General features: G+C 35.1%; 2 protein-coding genes across 2 annotated transcripts in view; one reads left to right on the forward strand and one right to left on the reverse strand.

Moving 5' to 3' along the window:
* mrpl11 (mitochondrial ribosomal protein L11) overlaps positions 1–14,902 on the reverse strand; it is a 54,409-nt gene extending 39,507 nt beyond the window's left edge. The window contains exons 1-2 of the mRNA XM_073821095.1: positions 14,783–14,902; positions 8,811–8,977 (exon numbers count right to left, since the gene is read on the reverse strand). Of these exons, the coding sequence (XP_073677196.1) occupies positions 8,811–8,933 (123 nt within the window). The 5' untranslated portion in view covers positions 8,934–8,977; positions 14,783–14,902. The remainder of the gene's footprint in view (positions 1–8,810; positions 8,978–14,782) is intronic.
* Positions 14,903–15,204: 302 nt separating this feature from the next.
* On the forward strand, positions 15,205–18,499 carry pfdn6 (prefoldin subunit 6). The gene is made up of 4 exons (XM_073821125.1): positions 15,205–15,376; positions 15,760–15,830; positions 18,019–18,143; positions 18,225–18,499. Exons 1-4 carry the CDS (start codon positions 15,313–15,315, stop codon positions 18,343–18,345), a joined length of 381 nt encoding a protein of 126 aa, XP_073677226.1. The 5' UTR covers positions 15,205–15,312; the 3' UTR covers positions 18,346–18,499.
* The last annotated feature ends 2,062 nt before the right edge of the window (positions 18,500–20,561 follow it).

A 20,561-nucleotide genomic window follows, 5' to 3' on the forward strand; every position in this document is an offset into this window, starting at 1 on the left:
TCTACTTCAGCAAATATTTGATTACTGAATATATTATCAGCACAGCAATTTTAGCCCAAAATTGACTATAAAAAATGACATTAATCTTCAAGTATTTGTACTATCTATCTTTCACTTTAATGACAGCAGCACTTGAGCTGCATGAACTCAAGATGTTTGTGTAAAGCCAGCACAGAATGAAACACAAATGCTCTTTGGATCATTGGAAGCAAGAGCTTCTAACCATCTGTGCATGACAAGTGTCACCAGTTTTTCTAAATCCTAAAACTCTGATTTTGAATCCCAGTTTCTCAATGTTGTCTCAGACTTTTAGACCCCTGTATGGGCAGCCCCAGGCATTTGTGCACAGAATGGGTAGTGATGGCTCATTAATCTCCGTCTTTAAAAGTGCAGTATGTAATACTGACAGCTAGTGGTTGAAATGAGTAGTGCATCAGTCCAACGCTCATGTGGGTTGTCAGGTTTAGAACACCCTACCTACAAGAATGAGCACAACTGATAATGGAAGAGGAAAAGCCTTACATTGTAAACTAATGAGCTGATTTATTCTATATTCATAGAGCTATATAGTCAGATGCCAGGGCTTTTTAGATTAGGTAGAGATATCTGCCCCAGTTTGTTTACGCCGCTTTCCGCTCTCTGGCAACCCGGGGTGTCGAAATACTATTGGGTAAACTGGCAGTGGGCAGAGTCACACAGACCAAAATAAAAACAGAAATTCAGACATAGAATGCTCATTTTCAAAATAGAATAACTGGCTGTAGCATTGTTTTTTGGAGAAACAAGTATGTGAAGTTAAAGGGATGAGCTTTATGACCCTCCATAGACAGCAAGGGTCCTTCCATGTTCAACGTCCAGCAAGGTACCAAGAACATGTGCACAAAATGTATTCTTGTTGCTTCATAAAATTATTGAACCAATATTATAGCCGCTTTTTCACAGAAATTACCAGGAACAATTTGTCCCAGGAACTTTTTTCCCAGACCTACGCTGTCTGTGTTTCCATCATGGTCTAAAATACCGTAAAGATGGTAAATAGTCCAGTAATGTAGGACTGCATGTGGCTTTCAGACTTGGGTCCTTGGAAGTTCGAATCGGGCTGGTACAATTTTGGTAATAATGTGAAAATGGAACAGCGTATTTGATAACGTCAGTCAGCTCGCCTTGGCTACTGAAATATTCCTCACTGCACTTAAAATAAGATGAAATATGATATCAAACACCACTGCCTCTTTTCGTTGTCATTTAAACATATTAATAGCTGCAGAAATGTAGTTCAGGAAATGTATTAAAATTAAACAAAAAATATATCAAACAGCATTGCCTGTTTACGTTTTCAGGAAAAGGGAAAAAAAAAGGGAAAAGGGAAAAATATATAATAAATATATATGTGACCAAGGACCACAAAACCAGTCATAAGGGTAAATATTTTGAAATTGAGATGTGTACATCATCTGAAGGCTGAATAAATAAGCTTTCCATTGATGTATGGTTTGTTATTATAGGACAATATTTGGCCGAGATACAACTATTTGATAATCTAGAATCTGAGGGTGCAAAAAAATCTAAATATGGAGAAAATCACCTTTAAAGTTGTCCAAATTAAGGTCTGAGCAATGCATTTTACTAATCAAAAATTAAGTTTTGATATATTTATGGTAGGACATTTAGAAAATATGTTCATGAAACATACCCTAATGATTTTTGCCATAAAAGAAAAATCGATAATTTTGACCCATACTATATATTTTTGGCTATTGCTACAAATATAACACTGCTACTTAAGACTGTTTTTGTGGTCCAGGCTCACATATGAAATTATATATAAACATATAAAGTTAGGAAAGCCAGCCAAAATGATTGAATGAATGAATTACACATCTCAGAAATCGGCAAAGCACATTTTCAAATAGGCACTGTCTTTATAAATAAACTACAAATCTGAGTTTTAAACAACTACATTCTAAACTGAAATACTCTTAAAATGGCATTTCATGACACAATATTGAAATACTCTTAAAATGGCATTTCATGACACAATAACAGTAAAATTTGGAAAATGATGCCAATAAATGCTGCGTGAACTAAAAAAGGACTACATCACGAGCAGGGATTTTCTGAGGGTCAAATTTCTACCTGGAACTTTATTTAGATCCTGGTTCCTGCAGTAAAAACACACACGAGTACCACCCCAAAGTCCGTAGTTCCTGCAGTGGAAACGGGGCTTATGTTGTTCTTGGTACCTTTCTGGACCTTGAATGTTGTAGCACCCTTGCTGTCTATGGAGGGTCAGAGAGCTCTCGGATGTCAACAATAGTATCTTAATTTGTGTTCCAAAGATGAACAAAGATCTTACGGGTTTGGAACAGCTTAAGGGTGAACTTTGTTGGGTGAACTAACCCTTTAACATGTTCCTAAGGTCGGTGCTTATAGCCTAGCGGTTCCAACTCTCCATCCTACTCTTTCCTGCCATTCTCTATTGTCCGGTCCATTAAAAAGGATTAAAAAGGCAAAAGAAAAAAGAAAAAAAAGAAACATGTTTCCTAAGTATAAAATGTATTATGGTCTTTTATGCTTTAGTGCAGTCAAAAATATTACATACAGCATCTTTAAATGTATCATAGTTACCACAGCATTAAGTGTTTTATTCATTGTGGTTACCAAGTATGATGTTAAAGAGACACGCACTTTCTGATGTGGTGATAGAGAATGAATCCTGGTGCAGATTATGGTAAGGGGAGTAGGGTATTATTCACTTTCCATCAGCAGCCTGTACGATCGCTCTACCCCTGCTCTGATAAACCATTATTACTCATATTAATTGAAATGGGACTCATTTTTCAAAGAGCTAAGAGCTTATACCGCACTTCATTCGTGATTTACATGGAATATTTACAGAACATAAAAGCGGACAAACTTGCATGACAAATGCTAAAAATAAGCCTGGCTATAAATTAATTAAATTACAGAGAGCAGTTCCACATGAAGCTGATTTAGCTTCAGAGGTATATCAGACATACGAACCAGACCAGAATGCCATTTCTCAGCCTTTCATCTCTCCCTCTCTCTCTCTCTCTTCATTTTAAATGCACACCCTCCATGTTATGTCCCCCGCAACTGTTCAGCTTTCCAGTAATGAAAAGAAATCAGTGAAAAGAACAGAACTAGCAGCTCAGACATGCAGATTGTTCAGTGAGAGAATATTATACAAACAAGTCTTTTGCATAAATAAACATTATTTTGAGGACAAGCACATCCGCCACTAAATTCGCAATTTTCTCAGATTTTAAAATCACAAATGTTGATCTGCTTAAAATGATTGAAATATATTTAAATATTTTGGGAAAGGTCACCAAAGCTTCATTTATGTGATTAGAAATACAGTAAAACAGTAATATTTTTTAAATATTATTTAAAAGAGTTTTCTCTATTACTATGCATATAAATGTAACTTAAAATGTCATTTATTCCTGTGAATTTGTGTGTGTGTGTGTGTGTGTGTGTGTGTGTGTGTGTGTGTGTGTGTGTGTGTGTGTGTGTGTGTGTGTGTGTGTGAGACCCTGGACCACAAAACCAGCCTTAAGTAGCATGGGTATATTTGTAGCAATAGCCAAAAATACATTTTATGGGTCAAAATGATAAATATTTCTTTTATGCCAAAAATCATTAGGATATGAAGTAAAGATCATGTTCCATAAAGATATGATTTGATTAGTTATATGCATTGCTTAGAACTTAATTTGGACAACTTTAAAGGTTGTCCAAATGATTTGATTTTTTTGACCATCAGATTTCAGATTTTAAAATCTCGGCCAAATATTGTCCTATCCTAACCAACTACACATCAAGAAAGCTTATCTATTTATAGCTTTCAGATGATGTTTAAATCTCAGTTTCAAAAAATTGACCCTTATGACTGGTTTTGTGGTCCAGGGTCACATATACAGTATACAGTAATGAGAATATGGAGAGAGAAAAAAAAAAAAAAAAAAAAAAAAAACTTTCAGGTCAATTATTCCACTATTGACATAAAAATAATGCCTCAGTGCAATATATTATAATGGTTCGTAAATATACAGTCAAGCCCGAAATTATTTATACCCCTGGCAAATTCTGACTTAAAGCTACTTCAACCAGCAAGTTTTTTTTTTTTTTTTACTGGAAATGACACAGGCTTCTCCCAAAAGATAATAAGATGATGTACAAGAGGCATCATTGTGGGACAAAATATTTCTCAGCTTTTATTTACATTTGAACAAAAAGTGGCATGTCCAAAATTATTCATACCCTTTGCAAACTGTCACAGTCTATGGGAAATTCAAAGTTCTATACCATTCCAAATAGTCCAAGCTGTTCTAAAGCAGTGTTTCTCAACTCCAGTCCTCGGGACCCACTGCTCTGCACATTTTGTATGTCTTCCTCATTTAAGGCACCTGATTTTGATCATCAGCTCATTAGTAGAAAGATTCATGAACTGAACTGAGTGTGTCAGACTCAGAAACATACAAAATGTGCAGAGCAGTGGGTCTCAAGGACTGGAGTTGAGAACCACTGTTCTAAAGCATCCTAATTACCTTGGTTCATTGGGAACAGCTGTTTTAATCAACTCAACAGGTGAAAAACAGAAGCTCTCTGCTGTTGGTTTGTGGACAGTCATGGCTAAGACAAAGGAGCTCACTGAGGACCTGCGGCTGCACATTGTGGCTGCTCACAAGTCAGGAAAGGGCTATAAGACCAGTTTTGAAGTTCCAGTTGCTACAGTGCAAAGTATTATTAAAAAATACAAACAAATGTAATTGTTAGGCCACAATGATGTAGCCTTGTCTTATTATCTTTTGGAAGAAGCCTGTGTCATTTCCGGTCAAAAAAAAAAAAAAAAAAAAAAAAAAAACTTGCTGGATGAATTTGATGGATGAAGTCAGAATTTGCCAGGGGTATGAATAATTTCGGGCTTGACTGTATATATTTCTTTTTTATTTTAATTGGTGAAATGTGGACATCTGTCAGAGATTCACCTATTTACCTCACTGAAAAAAAAAACGTGTTGTTATTATGCCTGGTCTTGACGTACAAAGCACTTGAACTATTGTCTTATACGGCTCTCTTTTATTCTGTCTTCTGTTTCTCTCCTTCATCCGGCTGAGTTAATTTCTCTCTGGACTGTAATTACTCTCCTCCACAGAAGCTGTCAGTTCCCCCCCCTTTCCTCCGGAGCTCCCTCTTTTATTTCTCTCGTTTGTTTAAATTTGCCCCCCGGCCGACAGGCAGCCTACCTCTATGCGCTTACCCTGTCAGGGATGGTTAGGCAGACGAGAGAAAAAACGCAGGAAGGAGAAAGAGGGAAGATTAAAGGGCCAGAGCTGTAAGCTTGAAGGCCTGCTGGCTGCAATTTATTTACAGTTTAATACACATAAAAGTTGAGGCAAAGATGGCAGCACAGGCGCAAAGGCAATGCAGAGCTCAAGCGGAGCTGACAAGAGCACGGGTAGACACATGCGCGACCACAAGACTGCACGTGTTTCACTGACATATGGTGCTGCTTTGCTTGACTGACGCTCATTACACTTCATGTTTAGTTCACAACAGCTTTCTACAGCAGGCAAGCACGCTCAGGAGGCCAGGTTGACTTGCGCTGGCAGAAGTAAATGTGTCTCATTTATTATCATCATGATGGGCAAGGGACTGTAATGACATCATTACAGCTGTAATTAGCTTGTTACTTATGAATGTGCTTTACATATGAGAGCAGAGGTAAGCCTGTGTCAACATTTGGCTAAACAGTTTGCCAAGTCCCTATGGTGGAGACAAACACAAAACCTTTGAAATATGAAATATGACTTTCTTTCTGAACATTCAAGTTCTGGAGAAGACAACTAGAAATTGTTAAAGCTGTTGAGCAGATGTGCTTGTAACATAGCAATGTTTATGTTCTCAACTCCAAAGACTGTCAAAGCAACAATATTCAAAGGCCAGACACTCTTAGTTTCAGTAAATTTAAGTGCATGATTTTATAAACTGAAACTCCATTGTTCCATCAACAAAAAGCCAAAAGAATTTTTCCATTGGCTTTTGGATTATTCCAGAAAATAACCTCTGGGAGGAACAAACATTTATAATTCTTACCCGTTTTGATTCACAAATTAACACAGCTTATGAATTAAAGCCTAAATTTAAATTTGAAGCCTAAATACAATCATGAGAAAAAAGGTAAAACTACAACTCTTTCAGTCTTAATTTCAAAAACTTTTTTTTCCTGAAAGTTTGAGTTAGAAGAGTTTGCAAATGCATGATATAAATACAGTGAGGCTGTAGGGCCCTATGAAATCAGTAAAAAAAAAAAAAATTTTTTTTACAAATTCACCTTTTAATATTTTAGACTCTGTTTTAATGGTTAAATTAAAAAAATATTCATCAAAAAGAATGTCTAATCAATTGAAATCATGAAGCTTACACAAAGTCAAATCCAGTTTTATATTTACCAAATTCTGTGTTGTCTATTTTAATGGTTTCATACAATTTAATAATCAAAAGCATCTCTAATTAATTGATTTTATTAAGAAATATATGATTATTATTATTTTATTTCTTTTATTTGTTCAGAAATACGGCGCTGTGTATTTTTCTGGTAAATAATTTTTTCTGCTAAATATTCCTTGAACAAATAATGATTTAATAATAATCTTATTATTAGTAGTACTGCAATTACATATATACTGTCATTACAATATATACAAAGTGTATATATTGCTGTCACAGTTTCTTCAAGTTAAACCGATCTTTTATTTTCACAGGTTGCTGTGAAGACCTTAAAGTTTCTGTTTGTATATGATACGCCGTAAAATGCTCATAACATGACTCTCAGAGCAGTTAATGTGTTCATGTACTCATACAGTTGAAGTCAAAAGTTCACATACACCTTGCAGAATCTGCAAAATGCTTCAGAAGGAAAAATGATGCATTAAGAGCCAGGGGTGTAAACTTTTGAACAAAATAAATATATGTACATTTTTATTTTTTTTGCCTAAATATCTTTTTTTCTGCCTTTCAAAAGCTACAGAAGATACTTACATGTTACCCAGAAGACAAAATAAGTGAAATTTACCCTGATCTTCAAATTCAAAAAGTTTTCACCCCAGCTCTTAATGCATAATTTTTCCTTCTGAAGCATCAGTGAGTGTTTGAACCTTCTGTAATAGTTGCATATGAGTCGCTCAGTTGTCTTCAGTGTGAAAAGATGGAACTTAACCATACAGTCATTGTTGGGAAGGGTTCAAATACACAAAAATGCTGAAAAGCCATAGAATTTGTGGGACCTGAAGGATTTTTCTGAAGAACAGCTGGCAATTTAACTGTTCAGGACAAACAAGGGACTCTATGAACTATCATGCAGATATCATATCATGCATTCTATTTGTGTTTTCCGCAGTGCGGAAATCAAAAGCAAACTCTAGAGTTTATGAGTAGACTGCATCATATTTGATGAAGTTTGCATCATTGATTCTGTTAGTTTCCTGTTTAATACTGTGAAGCTGCTTTGAAACCATCTCTACTACATAAAGCACTACAGAAATAAAGGTGTCTTGACTTGACAAGAGTTTACCTGTTTAGTCTGATGATGTCTAATGTTACCAACAACCTCTGTAGTCCCATTTAGCCACTTGTTAGCAACCACCTTTTTCAAGACAAGTAAAAGCTTAAAGGATTAGTTCACTTCCAGAACAAAAACTTACAGATAATGTACTTACCCCTTTGTCATCCAAGATGTTCATGTCTTTCTTTCTTCAGTTGTAAAGAAATTGTTTTTGGAGAAAAAACATTTCAGGATTTCTCTCCATATAATGGATATCTATGGTGCCCCCAAGTTTGAACTTCCAAAATGCAGTTTAAATGCAGCTTCAAAGGGCTCTAAGCTTCAAAGGGTCTTATCTAGCAAAACGACGGGTTATTTCTAAACCAATTGACAATTTACATACTTTTTAACCACAAATGCTCGTCTTGTCATTGTAGGACGATTTTGAAGTTGAAGACGAAAACGAGATGGAAGTTTTTCGACATACCCTACCTGTATTGACCCGGATAACACAGACTACGCATATCACAGAGACGAGACAAGATGAGCATTTGAGGTTAAAAAGTATATAAATTGTCTATTTGTTTAGAAAATGACCAATTGTTTCACTAGATAAGACCCTTCTTCCTCGGCTGGGATCGTTTAGAGTCTTTTGAAGCTGCGTTTAAACTGCATTTTGGAAGTTCAAACTTGGGGGCACCATGCACGTCCATTATATGGAGAGAAATCCTGAAATGTTTTCCTCAAAAAAACTATTTCTTCACGACTGAAGAAAGAAAGACATGAACATCTTGGATGACAAGTGGGTAAGTACATTATCTGTAAATTTTTGTTCTGAAAGTGAACTAATCCTTTAACAAATTCCAGAGGGTGTATTACTGATTTATTGAATGTCATAGAATAAAACAGGGACCTTCACAGACCTTATTTCAGTCATTTAATCAAAAACGCCATTCAAAAAACCCATTGACTTCAGGACAATGGAAGCGGATATGCTAAAATGCTCATTTGATTCCAAGGTGTTGGCCTACAAAAAGATATCATCCCTGCAGTTCCTCAGGGTTCCCTCTATTTTTAACCAGTAAATTTGCAATAGCTCTTCAGTGAGTTAAAATACGAAATATACCCCTAAGGTACTCCTGGTTAAGACCCACTGCATTAGAGTCATGACAAAGGCCATGAACATAATAAAGAATAAAATCACGTAGAAGTAGAAAGTAAATCAGCTCTAAAAGCTTACCTGTCCCAGGACGGGGCCCAGTGGAGGGCCAGGAGCCGCTTGTCCAGACCTTACAATTGCTCTGATCACACCTCCAGTGTCCAACTTTTTCACCGCCTTGGCTGCTTTACTTATCTTAGACATTGTCTATTTGTCTGGCCTGCCACACGTCTGTCCGTCCCCTTTGCCTGTTGGGAAAGGCAATTATTGAGGTCTCCTTAATTCATTAAAAATTCAGCACAAAAAAATCAATACTTGTCCAGAGGTTGAAAAGTAAGTTACACAAAAGCTCTCCGATCCATAAAAGCTCTCCCAAGAGAGTGCACAGCGGCCTTATCTCGAGACGCTGTAAGTGAAGACAGTCGCCAGGCGAAGTGCTATGAAACCTCAGGCCCTTCAGAGATAAGGGATAAAAGCACAGGTGCGTCACGCACTCCAAAAGCTTCTGTGCTTGGCTGCCTTCAACGATTCCCTGTTGATCCATTACGGTTAGCTAGCGCTCTATGGCTCTAGATCAGGAAGGGTCGATGAAGCAGATTGGACGGCAGCCACCAAGTACCAAAACATCCCCGGAATTAGCACCACACACAAGGGCGAAAGAGTACCTCCTGGTTTTTCCATTCAAGACTGAATTCGATTACACGATTCAATCAATTAGTTGAGTGGTGGAAATGGCCTGAAACTTATGCGCTCAGGGAAGCGTGAGTCATAAAAACCACACCCTGTAATCTGATATACACCGAATGCAATAAAAGCCACTGCGCGTTCACCGTCATTCGCTCGATCGCAGCATGGCTAATTACAAATATGACGGGGGGAACTTGACTCATTTTGTGACGGTTCAACCCAGGTGAAAACAATTTCTCTAAATTATTCACAACACTCTGTTCTCAGGTTAACCTCACTATTTATATATTCATAAATGCAAGGGAGATGAGGACAGAGGTGAAATAAACACACCTCGCTAGCCACACGTTGGAACGCGCCATTGGTTTTAATGCCAAGTTAATCCTCGCATCTGTGCGCGCAAGGAGACGAGCAAAGACAGCTTTTCGCAAGCACCAAGACGTCTTGGATCTCAGAATACGCAGGCTATCTGCGGAGAGCAGAAGCAGCAGATATAGGCTCCGCAATCACGCTGTGTTAAAAATTACTCTTTGGGTTTTCTTTTTAAATGCCAATCACATGCTGGCCTTCATTTCGCCGTTCTATTTCATGCTGTTCTCCAAACATATTTTTGCTGTTTTAAAAAGCATGTTGAAGCTCAAATCAATTTAAGAGGCAGTCAGCGAAGGTTGGGCTGCTGGTAAACCTCCTCTTCTTGGCAGGAGGTCCAACCGTTTTAACATATTCAGAAGCAGAAGAGGACAATCAACAATCCTGCGAGCTGAATTGAAGCAATTTATTCGGAACATTGTGTTTGGCACCAATTTACTTTTTTAGGGGGGTCGGTTTACTTGGTGCCGACAATAACAGTGTTTCTGTAAGAAGAGTGTTCTGAAGAAACATGCATGAAATTTCTTTTCCATTTAAAGAAGCTCTGTTGACGTGATAGGGGTTTAAAATACACGATGAAAGAAAAAAGTCTGAGGATGAGTGAATATGGACTGCAGGGATGTTCTGTCAAACTTTAGTGTGCTTGCTGGGTTTCCTGCTTTGAAGCACTCTCCTTAGCTTTACAAATTAAATCAAATTGCTCAAGAATAATATTTGATGTTCTCAGGAAAAAACATGTTTTGTTTGAAGTATTATGATTAGGAAATAAGAAACAGCATAAATTTATTACCTTTGGCTTACGGTTGATAAGATTTCAATGTTTATAAAAGAAGTCTCTTATGTTCACTAAGGTTGTATTTATTTGATCAAAAATAAAGTCAAAAGTTTACATACACCTTGCAGAATCTGCAAAATGTTAATTATTTGACCAAAATAAGAGATATCATACAAAATACATGTTTATTATTAAGTACTGACCTGAATAAGATATTTCACATAAAAGACATTTACATAGAAATATAATAGTTACATTTAAAAAAAATGACCCTGTTCAAAAGTTTACATACACTTGAATCTTAATACTGTGTTGTTACCTGAATGATCCACAGCTGTGTAGTTAAACTGCCTGCTGTTCTTCAGAACATCCTTCAGGTCCCACAAATTCTTTAGTTTTTCAGCATTTTTGTCTATTCGGACCCTTTCCAACAATCTTTTCAGACTCAGGGACTTAAGGTTCAAACGCACACTGATGCTCCAGAAGGAAAAACAATGCATTAAGAGCCAGGGGTGTAAACTTTTGGACAGAATAAAGATGTGTACATTTTACTTATTTTGCCTAATTATCTTTTTTCCCCCCCATTTAGTACTGCCCTTCAGAAGATACTTGCATGATTCCCAGAAGACAAAATAAGTGAAATTTACCCTGATCTTCAAATTCTTCTAAGTTTTCACCTTCCGGCTCTTAATGCATTATGCTTCCTTCTGGAGCATCAATGAGTGTTTGAACCTTCTGTAATAGCTGCATATGAGTCCCTCGGTTGTCCTTAGATGGCTCTTATAATCATACAAACAGTTGGAAAGGGATTTTGTGGGACCTGAAGGATTTTTCTGAAGAACAGCGGGCAGTTTAACTGTTCAGGACAAACAAGGGACTCATGAACAACTATCACTAAACAAAAAACAGCTGTGGATCATTCAGGTAACAACACAGTATTAAGAATCAAGTGCATGTAAACTTCTGAACGGGGTCATTTTGTCTTGTGGACTATGTCTTTTATGTGAAATATCTTGTTCAGGTCAGTACTACATAAAAAACAACATGCATTTTGTATGATCCCTCTTATTTTGGTAAAATAATTAACATTTTGCAGATTCTGCAAGGTTTAACTGCATTTTAAAATGTAATTTATTCCTATGATGGCAAGCCTGAATTTTCAGCAGCTATTATTCAATGTCTCACAAACCTTAAGAAATCAATGCTGATTTACTGCTCCAGAAATATTTTTTATTATTATCAATATAGCAAACAGTTGCGGTGCTCAATATTGGGGACTTAAAAATGTACTGCATGACCCAACACTTTACCCTGTGAAACAATATCAGATTCTACACTAATTAAATGTCCTGGAAACACTGAAACCATCATTGGATGGTACATCCATATCTGTTTGTTGCTACAAATTAATCTTTAGCCAAAGTGCTTTTTGATTTTTTTTCTACATTGTTTGAACAGAGAATAATGAAGTAGGTGTACAAACAATTGGTGCCTGAAAATAAATCTTGGCCGTAATACTGTTTAAAAAAGAAAATGCCAAGCTCTGGGATTTTAAATTGCACTGGTGCAATAGTGCAATATACCATTAGCAATTAATGAACGCAGCTCAGGTTTATTTATTTATATAGTCACGCACTTAGTCCACTGGCCAAAAAAACACAATTTGGATGTTAAAAATCCCTAGACTCAGTAAAGTAAATTAATATTTTAATGTAAATTCAGAGAAAGCAGTAATACAAGAAAAACCTCAGAGACCTAAAGCTGTTCTGTTCAAACTTCAGTTCAAACGGATGAAACCAGGTTTCAGGAAAATGAAACACCCAAGGCAGTCAATGGCATTAGCAGGGCGACATCATTCCTGATTTAAGATGACAAAGAGAGACAGGACTCTCTTTATGAAGTGATTTAAGAACCTCAAAACCATTCCCTCTGCAGCTTCACATTTGCATATATAGATTTACAGCTCGGCTTTTGAAAGCCAGCCAGTTCGTTTGGATTCTCGCTCTCTTGATATATCTGTTTTTGGTTTGGGACAAATTGAACTTGCAGACATGGGAAAACATGTTTGTTGAGGCAAGAATAGCCCATTTAAAAATACTGCTGAACAAGCAATTGCGGGTTTTCGCAAAGTAAACAAAAGCTGGAAAATAAATGAGGAGGAAAATATATAAAACATTTATGCATAGCAGAAATGACTGCTAAAATGATTTAATTCCTTCCACCAGTTTGCGTTTTGCACAAAATGGGACGATACGGGAAAATTGGCCTTACTGCTTTCAACATTTGCTCGCTAAATGCAACTAAATGAACCAGCATACAAAGCCAGCATCCTCTAATCTAGAACAAACAATGGTGCAACGTCGCAATTCAGCAAGCAGGCTGCTGTTTCAGAATTCAGCTCAATTCCTCTGATGCCCTCCAGGTGCATATTGATTTTGACAAGACCGCAGAGTGCAATTTGTGATAACCTCAGCAGAGAGCTAAACTACCGCCTAATTTACAACTGCAAACTGGAAAAAGGTGGGAATACTCAAATGACATTGAAGTATCACTACTGTGTCAAATAAAGCATCATTACAACACTTATGAGCACTAGATTCAATCAACAAATATAAAAATAGGGAAACATTATGGTTCAAATTTGTGAGAGTGTGTTTTAGATCAGGTTTTATTATGTATTTTTCCTCCAAGGTCAACTTTTTATAGTGTTAGATTGCATAAAATAGTTAGACAAGCAAATTCCATTCTCTCTGAATAAAGCATTCTGTTTGCCGCACCTTCACAAAATGGCTTTCTTTGCATGTGAAATGAGCAGCACTGAGCAGTTTCTCTGGCTCTCTTACAAAACAGGCTTGCAGGTTTGCTATCGTGTCAACAACAAGCAACAACCAGCTCTGAAATGTGCCAGACGAACTGTTGAGACCAGACTTGATCAGGGTCCTAAATAAATTCAGGCTATATAATCAACAGACACATTTCAAGAACGGCAGGTATCCAAAACCAGGAACAGCGCAAGATTGTCTTTCTGTTTTATTCTGTCAGTCAATCCATTCTGATTAACCTTATAAAATTATGTCTTCATAATAATCTGATTTTTAAAATGTATGCATTTTATGCACTCTTTGTGTAACATTCAAGTACTACTACTAATTTGAACTCAATAATAATAATAATATACAAAAAATATTATGGCACTGAGTTAAACAACCTGTAACAGTTCATTTATTTCCAATATTCTATTTAATCTAACCAACAACATTTGCTACCAAAATGTCACCCTGGACCACAAAACCAGTTATAAGGGTCGATTTTTTTGGAATTTGCTGAATTAATAAGCTTTCCGTTGATGTATGGTTTGTTAGAATAGGACAATATTTGGTCGAGATACAACTATTTGAAAATCTGAAATCTAAGGGTGCAAAAAAAAAAAAAAAATCTAAATATTGAGAAAATCGCTGGTAAAGTAGTCTAAATATAGTTCTTAGTAATCAGAAATTAAGTTTTGATATATTTATGATAGGAAATTTACAAAATATCCTTATGGAACATGATCTTTAATTATCATCCTAATGACTTTTGGCATAAAAGAAAAATCAATAATTTTGACCTATACAATGTATTGTTGGCTATTGCTACAAATAAATCCATGCTACTTACGACTGGTTTTGTTGTCCAGGGTCACAAATGTACATTTGAGACTGAAGGGTGCAACTATCAACAATCAACCACAAATGAAAACACAATTCAACTCATGTTCAAGTTTTTACATGACCAAAGTTTGCCCTATGAAGGATGCTGTCTGTTAAATCTCTATGAAAGGAAGCATGCAACACCTCACAATTCACATTTAACTGACATATATAGTATATGCAAGCATAAATGTAAAGATATCTTTGGTCACGTTAGTAAATAGTGGAAATAAAAAGCCTAATTTTGAATAAGTGACTGACTGCTAACGTTACTTTAAACCTGTATAAGTCAAGTATTGCTGTATTTTGTAGTTTCCCACTTTTTACCAAAGATCGTAATAAAACAGAATAAAATAAAATAAAATAAAATAAAAGTAATATAATAATAACGGAGCTTAAAATTAGCCTGTAATTCACTATTACATGCATATAGCACATGACAGTATTTTAATCTGAAGAAGCAGCTTTAGGTACATGTTTAAAACAGACGATACATTTGATTGAGATATAAACAAAGATATAATTTACATTACCTGCTAGTAGGACAATATGTATTCACGTACACCCGAAAAAAGACCTTCACGTTAGTATTTGAACCATGCGCGCTGCCATATTGCTTTTACAGGCACTTCAGATGGTTTAGTGAAACCAGATAGACTGCCCTCATATGGACAGGGGGAGGACTACATCTATACATGCTGTATTTATAATTTAAATTATTTATATTGAGCACTCCCTAACACATAAATATAACTTATAGGTTAGCAAATGAAAGGAAAATACCATAATTTTTATTACTGCTCATGTCACGGGATTTATTTGAAAGGGCGTCAATGAAAAGCACTGAAAATGTCTATTATTGCGGTTAATTTTCAACACTAGATGGCGAAGAGACTCTTTTTATCGACTGTCAAAACCCTCACATGAGCCTTACGTCATTTCCCGTGCGCCCTAGACTCTGTGCATGGTCTGTGTGCTGGCTTACTGCTTTTGTTGTAAGATATCTCCGTTTGTTAGTAGTTAGCAGTTTATAAAGGAGTTAGAAATTAAAATAGCTGTTGTGATGGCTGAAGCGATTCAGAAGAAATTACAGGCTGAGTTGGAGAAATATCAACAACTGCAGAAAGGTAAGCAATCACAACGCTAGCTAGACAGCTATCCATGTTAGCAATGCGTCCAACAATCTTTGCATGTGCATATTTGCAGAATAATTGTGTTTTATATATTTGACTATGTTTACAATGCATTGAGTAGTACCTGTATGTCACAGTATGGTTCTCAAGTTTGACTGATTTAGCTTGTTAGCCAACACCTGTCCAGAGCTGCCATAGTGATCTGCTTAATAAATACAATCACTAAAAGCCTTTTCTTAAATGTTTTTATCTTATTCTTGTTCTGTGTTTTAAATAGGTTTGATTTTCTCTTCTGTTTATCTGCACATAATACATTTTTTTCTATATTTTATGTTTTCTGAACGTAGAAACTGTTAACTCGTTTTATTTTTTTGCAGATGTCAGTAAAAGTATGTCAGCAAGACAGAAACTGGAGGCACAGCTGACTGAAAATAATATTGTTAAGGAGGTAAGAACACAACACAGCTGCAGTGTATATTCTACATTTGCATTTTAATTTGTAGCATGCTACTATATGAGATTTAATTTGGACGGAAATGTATGTACTTTCTGCTTGAAAGATGTTGAATCTCAGGAACATATTTTTTACAGTTGTACTATTATCAAAACCTTTTGGGACAGATTGTATGAGTGGTTGAAAACAAAAAATGTAGTACCTGCCTTTGACTATTACATTGTTAAATTTGGTATCTTCATGCAAAACAATGTAATTGAATTCTTGTGCAATAATATGCTGATTTTAGCAAAGTTTTATGTACACAAATGTAGATTTATTAACGTTTCTCCTTGTTTCACAGCATTTAAAAATGATTTCAGAATCTTATTTCAATCCATAAAACATTTAAAAACAAAAAGTGCCTTAATGTTCTCTAAACTTTTGTCGACCGAATTTTTATCAGTTATTTTATGTTTTGTTTATTTATTACTTTACTATTTTGTTTATTATATGCTGCTTGGATGTAGTGGTAAATGTGTTTAACATGGAAGAGGACGACAATACCTGTTTGTTATTTGAAGGTTTAGTTATATATACAGTTGCAATCGAAATTATTCAACCCTCCAGAGACTGCAGTAATTTACAAATACAAGCTTTTCTGAAGAACCAGGACTTAAAAAAAATTGCATCTATAACCAATTACTGGCATATTAAAAGTGATAATGTCAACATATAATGTAATATTTTTGAGTTCTAGGATTTTTTTAATAACACAGCTATGTCATAATTATTCAACCCCTGTTTAACATTGCTGTTTTTTTAGTCACTTATTTGTATGGTGGGGAACAAAACTGTCCTAAAACATAATTAAGCCTTTAGATACTCTATTAGAAAACAGAATTAGCTTGTGCTGTTACACATACATACAGTTAGCCCATGCATATGCTAAGGTTTTAGTGGCTAATATGACAAAGTCAAAAGAGCTCTCACAAAAGCTATAGAGACACTACAGAGAATAAATAATTTTATTACTTTAGAAAATAAGGCTATATGAAGATTTCCAAGGCATTAAAGGTTCCTGAAGGTGTTGAACAAAAAAAGCACAATATCATAAAATGTTTGATCAGAACAACTGAGGAAAAACCTGCAATGTACAGCCAAAGACTTGTAAGATGACCCAACGAAAGGAGGAAAAACATTTCAATGCAGTGTATAAGAAGAACACTAGACAATTATGGTCTTCGTGTTGAGACATCTTGCCGAATACCACTCTTGACCAAGAAGAACAAAAAGGCCGACGTGAACATGTTAAAATTAATTTAGATAGACATGTGGAGTTCTGCAAGAATGTTTTATAGAGTGATCTGACCAAACCTTTTGGACCCCTGGATTAGTGGTATGTCTGGTGCAAAAAAGGCAGAGCTTATGAGCAGAAGAACACCATCTTCATCGTCAAACTTTGAGGTGGACCAGTCCTGTTCGAGGGGTGTTTTATTGTAGCAGTAAGTGGAAATCATGACCGTATGAAGGACATCATGGATTCTTTGAAGTATCAGGCCATTTTGGTGATACCTTTAGTGCAAAGACTGAAGCTGATGATCAATGGACTTTTCTGCAGGACAGTCATCCCAAAGTATACATCCAAATTTTACTTATGCTTGGTTCAGGGATCAGTTATGGAATGTACTTGAGTGGCCTGTTCAGTCTCTAGGTTTAATTTTCATTGTAAACATTTGGTTGAATTTGAAGAAAGCAGTGGCAAAGTGAAAACCAAAGATTATCAGTTATCTCAAAGCTTTTTCAGGTGAGGAATGTGCCAAGATTGCAGTAGAGAGGTGACAGAAGCTTCAAAGTACTTACAGGCAGCGTTTATTGGCTGTTTTAAAGAATAAAAGATTCTGCACAAAATTTGACTTTTATGGGTTGAATAATTTTGAACATGAACATTTAGAGCCAATTTGATTTTTTTTTTTTTTTCAGAATGACTCAAATGTGTATTTATACATTTCTCTAACAGTGTACTGATGCCTTTGTTGAGTTGCTTTTACAAAATTGTGTTCTCTGCAGCAAAAATGTCTTCAGGTCAAGGGGTTGAATAATTTCGATTGCAACTGTATATTTTATATTATTTTATTTATTTATTTATTTATTTATTCATTCATTCATTCACTATGATCTCATGTTTTTCCTCCCTCTGTAGGAGCTTGGATTGTTGGATACCCAAAATACAGTTTACAAACTAATTGGACCTGTTTTGGTCAAACAAGATCTAGATGAAGCCAAAGCAACAGTGAGCAAGAGATTGGAATACATCAATGGTGAAATGTATGTATTGTATTTGAGTCTGTCGTATTCAAGTGTGTAGTTCGCTTAGGCAAACCACTAATTGATCTCTGTTCATCTCAGTCAGCGCTATGAAACTTTACTGAAGGAGATGGAGAGGAAGTCTGAGCAGCATCGGGAAGTTCTGTCCAGCCTACAGCAGGAGTACCAGCGCGCTCAGGGTCAGGCTGTTGGGAAGGCCTAAATGGATTATGATTCTGGACACTGGTCTTATCCAACAAAGCTCAGAGACTGAATTTGCCTGCTAATAACACATGCTTGTTGTCATGTCCATTAACAGAATGCTGTAGGGTTTTTGGTTTGATGCTCTTAGGCTTTCAATAAATTTTGTTTATTTATGTTCGGCCTCCTTTTTTGTCTTTGCAGTTAATATGATAAAAGTCTTCATTCTGGTATCAATGGACCCTTTTCACATTTCTGGGATTATCAGAATCAATGTCCTCATAGTTGAGTAAAACTTCTGTAGAGGTAAAAATAAAAGAATTGGTGTTTCTATTTGCTCTAATAGCCAAAAAGAAAAGCTACAATAGAATAAAAACAAACAAAAAAAAGAATTAAAAAAGGATAACAAATATTGAGAGGTTGATGTCATGTTTTCAACACTCTCAGTGGTTGTATTAGAGAAAACCATGGAGTAGTGTTAAATCGTTTTCTGTAATTGAATGCCAAGGAAATATAACACAAAATATAGTGACATAAATGTAGTTTTCATGTTTCTAATATAATATGTAATTTTAAAAAGTAATTATTTTTACAGTGATAACTCGTCTCATGACGGTCTGTGAAATGTGTCGGTTTCTGTTACAAATTGTGAACCACACTGAGATCATTTGCTGTGTCTATCTGAGTTCTGCCACAAGTGTGCATTGCAGTGCACTGAATTTTTTTAAGTGGGAGGTTATATAGGGTGTGCTTATATAGGTTATAATCATGTGCTTAACTTTTGATTAAACATCCAATGTACACCAAATTTAAGAACATAAATTATTAACATGAAACAAACATATAGACTAAAATAAATTGTAAACTTGGTTATTCATACCACAAACTTCTATGACAAATTGAAACACTGTTCAATACATTTGTCTTCTATTTTATTTGTGTATATTTAGTAGATTTTGTGTATGACACAGATTCCATAAAATTAAACAAATCGCACACTTTTGTTTTAGAAATATATATACACTACCAGTCAAAAGTTTTTGAACAGTAAGAATTTTTAATGTACCAAGCCTGCAAAAAAGTAACAAGTTTGTAAAATAACTGTTAATTGAATGAATTTTAAAATGTGATATATTCCTGTGATTTCAAAGATAAATTTTTAGCATTATTACTCCAGTCACATCATTCAGAAACCATTCTAATATTCTGATTAGCTGCTCAAAAACATATATTATTATGTTCAAAACAGTAGATTTTTTAAAGGTTTCTTTTATGATTAGAAAGTTCAGAAGAACAGCATTTATCTAAAATAGAAATCTTTTGTAACATTGTTCATGTCTTTATAATCACTTTTGAGCAATGGTTGCTAAATAAAATTATTCATTTCTTTCACAAAAAAAAAAAAGTATACTGACTCCAAGCTTTTAAATGGTATAGTGTATAATGTTACAAAAGCTTTTTGTTTTAAATAAATGCTGAACTTTGGATCTTTTAATTCATCAAAGAATCCTAAAAAAATACTGTTTGAAATATTGATGAAATAATAATAATAAATGTTTCTTGGGCAGTAAATCAGCATATAATGCTTTCTGAAGGATTATGTGAAACTGAAGACTGGAGTAATGATGCTGAAAATGTACCTTTGATCACAGAAATAAATTACATTTTACAATTTATTAAAATAGAAAACATTTTAAATAGTAAAAGTAATTATGTCTTTGTTGCTTACTTTAGATCAAATAAATGCAGGCTTGAGGAACAGAAGAGACTGTTCAAAAACTTTTAGCTGGTAGTGTATACTGTTTTAAAATACTGATCATTTACAAGAACTGCAAGTAAAATAACTCCTTAAGAAGTAAAATATCAAGCATTCACTGTTGACATTTTTGGTTTATGTTTTTGACAATTTGTTGCAGTTTTCAAGAAATGTTCAAATATATTGGTGCTTTAAGATAAATTGTAAGTTTTGATGTAAATAAACAATATAATGTTTCTTGCATGTACCATACAGTAAACTAAACTGAGTAAAAATTGAAAAAATTGAACAACAAACAAAAATCAGTTGAAAAGTTTCAATGTGTTTAACAGTGTAAAATAAGAAAGAAAGTAGTTTCAAAAAAATTAAATTACAGTTATTCTCCTTTTCTCTTTTATTCCGGGAATGCACAGAAAATCTTGCCTTTTTGGTGTGTGAAGGGAAATGGTTGATCTTGGTATGTTTTATGTACGCCAGGCAAA

Source organism: Garra rufa, chromosome 16 (genome assembly GCF_049309525.1).
Source record: "Garra rufa chromosome 16, GarRuf1.0, whole genome shotgun sequence".
Lineage (NCBI taxonomy): Eukaryota > Metazoa > Chordata > Actinopteri > Cypriniformes > Cyprinidae > Garra > Garra rufa.